The 9,448-nt window shown below is 35.0% G+C and overlaps 1 protein-coding gene across 1 annotated transcript; it reads right to left on the minus strand.

Moving 5' to 3' along the window:
- Positions 1-511: 511 nt before the first annotated feature.
- Positions 512-8,837, minus strand: LOC126269683 (pyrimidodiazepine synthase-like). Its single transcript, XM_049974010.1, has 6 exons — positions 8,547-8,837; positions 8,360-8,465; positions 8,046-8,268; positions 7,083-7,218; positions 2,406-2,521; positions 512-2,317 (listed from the first exon to the last, which is right to left on the minus strand). The coding sequence occupies exons 1-6, from the start codon at positions 8,569-8,571 to the stop codon at positions 2,186-2,188; spliced, it is 738 nt and encodes a 245-aa protein (XP_049829967.1). The 5' UTR covers positions 8,572-8,837; the 3' UTR covers positions 512-2,185.
- Between the last annotated feature and the right edge of the window lie 611 nt (positions 8,838-9,448).

The raw sequence follows: 9,448 nt of genomic DNA on the forward strand, positions 1-9,448 counted from the left end.
TATTCTGTAAGGATTAGGTAAATATGTCTGTTGAATGACACTGAGCAAAACCACTCCATCAACTAGAGTCAAGTGGAGACCAAAGATTCCCCCCCCCCCCCCCAAAAAAAAATAAAGATAAATGCAGTATCTGGATTTAATCTGTTACATTACCTTCTCACCTTACAATCTTGTGAGCCACTTTTCTGCCTTATAAAAGTGGTTGATAAATTGTAAATCAAAATACATAATATGGTTAGACTACAGATAGAAATGTTCCTCTGTTGTAGGAAATGCTGAGCCTGTTTTTAATTATACCTTTTAGTTTCAATGGCAGATGGACACCAATATTTGACTGAATATGAAAGATGAAGACGTATGGAACTCTTGTCAATTTACAGAATTCATTTTGTAAACAAAAAATTTAAGGGAGAAGAGTATTGTAATAATACTGTATGTTACAAAGTGAAAGGTAAAACAATAAATTGAATTTTAAACTTGGGTTCACAGTAGACATAGAAAAAAAACACAATTTTCATTTTTTAATCATTACAAAAACCTTTAATTAAATATTAGTCTGTAAATACATTACATCACAGAAAGTATTTTGGTGTTCCTCAGATGCAGTTGCAACAGCAGTGTGCAGAATCTCAGTAAGAGAAAATTTGCATAGAACATTACAACTGTTTAACAAAGAAATTTATTAATAAGAAAAAAAGTTCAAAGCACCATATAGTTTCCAGGCACATACACTTCTTGTGAAATTGCTATCACAGCAAGCACATAATGCAGTGGATACAGGAATACTACATCACAATCTAAGCACCAGTGTTAAAGCAGCACACCTGTGAACACTTACAGTAAGAATTGTGTTACTATCGATAGTTAGCCAAATTGACAAAAGCTCTAATTAAGCAGACTAAACAATTAGTGGGCACAAACAAGGTTATAATGCCATGTTAGAAACACATTACATACTAAAATAAGGTGTAGTTTAATCAGTTAGATCAATTGTAAGTAAATATGTGAACACTATTATGGTCTTCCTTTCACCTCAAACATAAAAAAGTTTCTAAAATAGTGAAAGTTATATTACTACAATGAACACTGAGTAATTTTTTGTGCAACACAAGCAATCACATCAACTCCAAATGATGATGAGTTTTACTGTTAAATATAAATAATTTTGATCCAGATGAAATGCAGCATAACAGAAGTTGCCACTTAAACTCCCTGTATATAGAAAGAGCAAACCAGTGAAGCCAGAATTTACTACTATATACCAGTGAAGTCTGCAGACATGTACAAAAGCTGTTTAAACAAAGTTCACCTAAAAACATCACAACATGCATTGCACATGTCACCATATATAGCATAAATGATCTTTAGTTACAAAAATATCACCAAAAAGTAGAACCATTCCCTATGTGTTATGGATCCACTTGTTTTGGATTCCCTTGATGGCCTACTGTTAAATGCTCTTACTAAAAAGCAAAAGATTTTTAAATCAATACCAATCACATAAATATCAATAACCTAGTTCTCTTTAACAAATGAACATTTATATCTATTTCCTCTCAAATGCAAAATTTTATAAATTAAAATGTAAAAATAATAAGATAACGCAGTCATTTTACACATGCTTGGAATGAGGTTCTAGAACAGTTCTTACAGTCTTTTTAAATGCATTGAACTTTAAAGCAGATATAAGTTTTAGGCACAATAGCCAACATGATAAATAATCTGACCATTCTAAATAATACAATCATTGGCTCGTTGTACACTACATAATGTACCATATACATTCAAGCACCATGAACATAAGTGAGATATTGCTTCCTATAATGGACTTTCAGAAAGCCCACAAAATAAAGTAAATCATATTAAACTCCATATTTCGCACAAAACATTCATTGCACCATACATACAGCTCCATCACATATAACAGATTTATGAACAAAATTGTTTCTTACAAACCATGAAAATTAATTGGACTTCCTAACAAATTAATCACAACAAGAAAAATTATTAAATTTTCCTGCACCAAAGTGTGGGAAGAGCTTAATATGCATTTGTACTATAATGAAGAAAATAAAAATAAAACTTAATATCAATCAGTTACAAACACTCTGAAGGCACACATTCCAAAGAAATTTCTAGTGTTTCAAGTACATCTTGTTCCCGTTGTATTTGATACAATATTCCATCAATTGCTAACAAGCATATCATAATCAGGATATCCAGCTTTACGGCTCTGAAAGTATTTTGCATGTACTTGTGGTTCCAAGTAACTTTCCTTCACAGCTTCATCTTCTTTCATCTGGTTCCTCCATTCCATCTGGAATTATTTTGTAGAAACAGAATTGTTATAAAAACTTTTAGCAACACGAAATAGGGAAGCTATTTCAACTAATGAAGCTACTCACCAGTCTCTTAAACCTGTCCCTGGGTAGAAGAAATTGGTCACCACCCAAAACCTTCATCATATCTGACCGTTCACACCAAGGCCATATCATGTAATCGAGCATTCCAGGTCTGTCACCTTAGAGAGAAACATTAGAAAATAGGAAATACACAATATAAGAAATACATGGGGTACTGTCAAGACTATGGTTAAACAAAGTTTGCAGTATCATACATCTGTGTTGTCTTGTGCAACATCATGTTGGGAGGGTGTATTTGAAATGGATTGGTTATCAGAAGACTTGTCGAAGTGTGCAATGGTGCTCTCTCACATTGACACTTGTTAGTAACTTATTTTGATGTGGGCAGTTATACATTTAATTTCAAGTTTGGAATTATTAGTTCGTGTTGTTAGGGTTAGAGATTTAATTTTATGTATATTTTTTTTATTAGCTACAGATACGACAAAGTCCAAAAATAGGCTGTGCTTGTCACATGTGAGATGACAAGTTGACCAGTGTTAAATTACTACAGATATCTGAGATTGTGAATTATGAAGTGTATGGAGAAGGTGTGAGGCTGAACAAAACTGCTACATCTCAGAGCAGGGATCAGTATATGTAGTATGTAGGGTATGCATGGTGATGTCCATAACTGTCTGTCTTTTGAAACTGGTATTATTGCAGCATTTTACGAATTTTGGGGTTGTGCAGTTACATGTAGGTAATAATCTTAGATTTTGATTGGCAGGTATTGTGACTTAGTTTGACCTACATTGGTGACATTTAGTTCTTGATATTAGATATATGAGTGAGTTAGTGTTTTTGTATTGTAGACTCCATTTCAGCTAGCCAACAGAAAGTTAAAATTCCAGTTTTTCAGGGACCTATATCGTCCAATTAGTTTCATTTTATTTCTGCATTTAAATATTATTTGTGTGATTTATGTCAGCTTGTAAGTATAATGCATGAAGTGATGGCCATCATATAAAAAAGCTGAAAACAGGGGTGTCCTGCACCCTGATGATCTCAGGTCAATACCTAAAGGAGTACCACAACCTTAAGTTGTTCCGACTGAGCACAGGATGACGGGCAAAAAAAAATTTAAACAAACATTTTTCAAATGAAATATGTCCGAATTCATCTTCAAAGTGTTTAGGAAAACCATGAAATCTACATCTGAAAGATGGGACAAGGATTTGAAACCCACTTTTCCAGAGTACATGTCCCTTATCTTAATGTACCCATCTCAGTATAAGACGTTCTAATGCAAAATTTTAGAGCTGCTCACCAGAATATGATAAAGTGAAAAAATACTAAAAATGAAAAAGTCAATTACAACCTAATGATTAGTCTGAAAAAAGTTATATGTTACAAAAGTCTGAATTGTGTAACAGAAATTCTTCTCTTTTACCCTAATACATATTAGATTTGTCAGTCATTGTCACAGAGGCTAAAGTACTTTTAAAGAATAAATTGTCACAAATATATCACGACTGCTTGTTGCTTGCTGATCATCAGTAATGCCGTCAAAAACAGTCAGGATTGCCCTGATGGCTCACTGCTGGTTCAGATGTCATAGCATTGGGAGGTTAGTATTGCATCACCCAAAAAAAACTCCAATTTTTACCTCTCATAATGCTACAGCCATATGAAAAACACAAAGTTATTACAGATGTGAACGAACAGTGGAAATTTGTGAGCTAAATGGCCTCCACAAAAATCCACCTTCCCAACAGGAAGAGGGCTACAGAGCTGCACTGGAGAACTTAATTCACTTTTACTATTTCAATTAATGGGCAGAAAACCACACTAAACCAAATCCTCCCAAGTAACTCTAAACAATAAATGGCATTCTGACCGTTTTTAGTAAACCAAGTGATTTGCTTCTCCTTGGAGCTTTAAGTACTCTCAAATTGCACACATTGAACTGCGTAGAAAATATGTTTTGCAGAGACAGGAGAAACGCAGAAATGTAGCAAAACGGCATAATAAAAATCAATGTAAGAATATTCTTGTTGGGACAGAACTGTTGCTCACAACTGCAGGAATTGCCATCAGGATAAGGACACTGAAGGCAAAGAGCGAAATATGAAATTTCAATGAGATCTTTGCACACAGAAGAAATTTGAGTTGGATAAGAATGGGGAAGGAAATCAGGTGTGTCCATTTACAAACAGCTTATTGTGGTATATGCCCACGGAAAACCAAAATTTGCATGAGCCAATAGGGATCTGAATCGCATTCCACTCACTTAATAGGAATTAAAGTGCAACTGGGTTAAAATGAATATTAGCAACAGTAAAGATGTCATCAGCCTGAAGGTTGTTTAGAACACCACAGTACTTTACTAAGCATGGTCCTTTTGAGAGGTAGTATGCCATTGCCTTTCTCTGATCTATAAACTGATTTACCCAGCCAGTTATAGGGAGATCTACAGTTTAACGTGGATTCCGAAAAATGGCGCAACTCATAATTTTTCATGTTAACAAAAATTTCCAGAGTGAAAAGTGGCAAGTGATGAAGAAAAATCTTTGGATTGACAATCATTATTCCTCCAACTTTCCTCATTTATTTGTGCTTCTTATACATTTGCATTCCTTGTCTGCACAAGGAGAAGCTGTATGAAGGTGGTTGTTGCAACCCATTTGCCGTTTCCACAAACACATGAAGAACTCCCTCCTTTTCACTCTTATCACAACATAGAACTGCATCTTTCTTAACAAGCAACAAAGCCTTTTCTCAACAAAACATATGTTTTGTTTTCTACTGCATACTGGAATTAAATCAGTGAACCAAGAACATCTCCAAAAATTGCCCAGAACGGTAAAAGTTGGATGCTACTGACCTCAAAGTGTGAAGCAAGATCACACAAACGTAGTTTGAAGGGGCAACATCGAAGATAATGATATATATTTATTTATTTGATCATGTCCAGTAATTTCTTGTTTTATGCTATTTACTGGACATTTTCAACAATTAATCATTATCAATTGTCCCTGCACAAAATAATAAGGGCTAAGTCAAGTTTGAAACATCCATTATACGAATTAAAAGGAAACGCTGCCACAGAAGTACTGAAGAGGCCATTGTTTGATGTATTCACGTTCATTGAGTACTTCAAAAATACATAATAATCAAAATTTTCCTGCCTGCTCACAAAGGCAAAGTGTGGATGACACAAGATCTCAGCACATTTCATGTAAACCTGGTACTGTGTGTGTGAGTGTGTGTGTGTGTGTGTGTGTGTGTGTGCGCGCGCGCGCGCTGAACTCATTTATTTATTTATTTTCAGAAATCACATTTACTGCTACCTATACTGTATGGGTTTGTAAAAGTAACGACCAGTGACATTGTCAACTTCCTTGCTTCACTCCATAACATAATACCTCCGTAGACCAACAAGTCCACACACACACAAAAAAGCAATTTACTACCTACTGTAATGGCTGCTATCTTGCTGCACATTAAGTGTTTTGTTACATCTGCAACACTGGTAATGGTCAGAAGTAGAAAACACTATTGGCCTTGAAGTATCCCGACAACTACTCATTTCTACCAATCCGTAGATTGGCTGCCTGGTGGAAGAGAAATCAGAACTGCAAAAGCACAAATTTCAAGAAAACCCACGGAGTTGCCAGTTGAGATTAAAAGCTCAAGTATGATTTGATACAAAGGAAATGTAGTCAGTTTTCCTTCATGGCAGGAGTGGAGGAGGTGGATTAGGCAGAACTCAAATAAATCACAATTTCATAGGCTACAAGGAGTGGAAGATAACAATAGTTTCAGCTCGAGATATATCTGGATAAAAATATTCTGCGCACCCCAGCTCACTAAAGGTTATATTCAAACATAAGTATGTGAATACACAAAGATGGAAGGTGAAAATCTGACTCTTTGGAACTAAATTATGGAAAGAGATTTCAGATGGAGTGATGAGAAACTGAGAAAGGAATTCAGTTGTGGCATCAAATTAACCACCTGTTATGTCAATTACATAAACACAAATCTGAGTGGTTGTGATCTCACTATCCCTGAATGCAAGTTGAGAGACTTAATCAGATCACTATTTTCATCCCTAGCACATCCAACTACTACATCAACAATCATCATCATCTCTTAAAGTGTTGCCTCTTAATGATGTGATCTTTGAAATAAGCAGATGTGTAGCCACAATCACTCTGGCCATTCACTATTGTGGATTATATTTTGACTGGAGCAACTCTGTGCTCAGGTTTCTTATTATGTGACTCTAGTTACATAGTTAAAAAAAGTGACTAACATTAAGAAATACAGAATAAAATGCAGCAAGAAAGGGGGATACAAGATTTGGCTATTATGCAATACACATTTTCTGAATATGCCTTGCCACTTAGTTATATTACAAACACGTTAACATGGGATGACAGATGTCAAATTGTTACCACTACATTTATTTCATATTTATATTTTTTACCTTCACAAATTCTCAAAATAAATGTCACCTCCCAACCTAATCTAGACCCTGGGCTACATTACGTATTAGACAAACACAAGCAAGATTTCAAAAGGAGAAAGAATCTCTCACTTAACTTCAGTGCATATTGAAAATACTCCAATAATGATAATAAAGTCGTTGGTTATTCACAGCTTTAACAGCAACATTTCAATGTAATACAAACAACAACAACGAAAGTGAAGAAATAACATACGAACACCAACCTCCAAAAAATGGTTTCCCTCTCTCAACTAGTTCCCGTTCATATAAATCAAGCCCCTGAAAGAATTCTTCTAACTGATCTTCATTGAGATTGGAATTAGCTGTATGGTAATAAACTTTGAGCATTGACTGAATGACCTGCAAATAAGAACATGAATTAGCAATGAATGTTTTATGGAACTTTCACAAAATAATGCATTGCACATTCACAGTACATCATAAAAACAAGTACTACTTCTTATGTTGTCACATGAAGCTCATATTACATTCAACAGCACCTGCAGTAAGGAAGATAACTAGCAGTCACTTTTTAATTTGTTCAGGCACACCAATCATTACACTGATATTTCCTATTCTGTATATATTGAATCACTATAAAAGTTCATACTATTCTCAATGCACCAATCAACACAAACATCATTTCTAATCTGTTTCCTTACAATTACACTTTTAATTGAATGATAAACACGTCACAAAATTCCGAAGTTATGATACAACTGGGTGCATTCTCCTCACAAAAATACCATGAAGTAGTTTAATTTGAATCATGTTCGAGATCAACTGATGATTTTCTGAAGACTTCACTGCAGGAAGGTAGTCAATGTATTATACATACTCAACAATACACAGGAACAGCTTTACATGTATCCTATAAATATTAACACAGCTTTCGGCTGAAAGTTCAACATTAGGTATCACAATTACAACATATTGAGCATGAGCAATAAATTTACTATGGGTCACGCACAACTGCAAGGATGAACTAATAAAAGATTACATATTACCTAAGAATTATCCAACTCGTTTTAACTGTCAGTAAGTACCTACCAGTAAACAGCATTCCCTGTAAATTTTTCTCGAATTCTGCGTATATAAGAATTGGAATAAAGAAAACTATATTGAAGGGTATAACAGCTATTTTTATATTATATTCAACTGAGTAGATTTTCATATGGGAAACAAACCTTATTGAAATGATCGATCATTATCTTGTCCTTCGCCTTTTTGAGTGGGTCTCTTGAATACAGAGATCTGCTAGGGTATTTCTCATCAAGGAAATCACAAATTATTAAGCTTTCATAAAGTGTGTCACCACTTTCAAGTTCAATTGCCGGCACTTTACCAAAAGGGCTCTTCTCATACAACCAATCGGGCTTTTCCGTCAAGTCAACATTAACAACGTCGTATCTGCAAAATAATAAAAAAAAAATGAAATTCACTATACACAGCAATAAAAGGAACTTAGGAAAATGTACATGCGTTAGAAAAATAGACATACGGAATTCTTTTCGCATCTAAAACCAAATGGACTCTCTGTGCATACGGGCAAAATCTCATGCTAAAGAGCCTCAATTTTCCTTTAGGAAACGGTGGCAGTCTGGATCCTGAAACAATAAAAATTATTGGTATTTGGGCGCACAAACAGTAATTCCAACACAATAAATAGCAAACTACGTTGATTTTACCTCTGCTTAAATGTTTTTGGCTCATTTTAGAATAAAATTGGCTTAACACACACAATTCAAACAAGAAACGCCACACCCGGCAACACTACCTCACACCAAGCAATCAAGGATAACACTGCATCGGCAAAGGAATACCCTGGCAACGGCGACCAGAGATAATAAACGAAGCTTAAATATTCGTGTATATTAACTAACAGAAAATAAAGCCCATTGGCTTCCTTAGTCCACAAAATACCTGTCATAAACAAATTCAGTAATTTATTATCCACTTTGCCAAACCCCGTAGTTATAGCATTTCATAATTTTCTCATTGCCGAACATACACAGCAGAGGAATAACAAATTGTACGGCTCTTGCTGTTTAGCTAAAAACATTGCTGAGTCACCGTTCATTGAACTGTCATATTTAGGATGATAAACAGAGCTTTACGCCTTAACAACTAAAGTTAACCAGTACTGAAAATTCTTCACTAAGCAAAAGAATAGAAAAATGTTCGTTAAATGTTGATATTCTGCTGCAAATATCTAATTTTATATAAATGGTTCTTGAACTGTGATGAATAAAACAATCATGTTTCTCCGACTTTTTCAGAAGAAGAAAACGAAAAATGTGCTGGGATGAAGCTAACAATACATCCACACTACATGCTTGGCTCACTGTAGATTAAAATAACTTGATAGTTGACACTTCACGCGTTGAAGCTGCTTTCTTCCAGTAAGAGCGCTCAGCATCGTGCTCGAACTGTTCGCCTTTGTGAAACTGCTGCAACAAAAGGCCATTTTATTTCAAGTGTTCGGTTAGAGCTGTTTGTGAAAAGTGACTATTCCAAAGGGCCAGGAATAGTGTTTAAAGGACAATCGTCTGCAGGAATACTTCTAGAGGGAGGCGGAAAATAAGGGTCC

The sequence above is a fragment of the Schistocerca gregaria genome, chromosome 1 (genome assembly GCF_023897955.1).
Source record: "Schistocerca gregaria isolate iqSchGreg1 chromosome 1, iqSchGreg1.2, whole genome shotgun sequence".
NCBI lineage: Eukaryota > Metazoa > Arthropoda > Insecta > Orthoptera > Acrididae > Schistocerca > Schistocerca gregaria.

Coding starts and splice junctions, on each gene's coding strand:
- LOC126269683 (XM_049974010.1), bottom strand. CDS start 8,571: ATGAGCCAAAAACATTTAAGCAGAG. Junction 8,269..8,359: donor TTAGATGCGAAAAGAATTCC/GTATGTCTATTT, acceptor ATTATTTTGCAG/ATACGACGTTGTTAATGTTG. Junction 2,522..7,082: donor AGGGAAACCATTTTTTGGAG/GTTGGTGTTCGT, acceptor TTTCTCTCTAAG/GTGACAGACCTGGAATGCTC.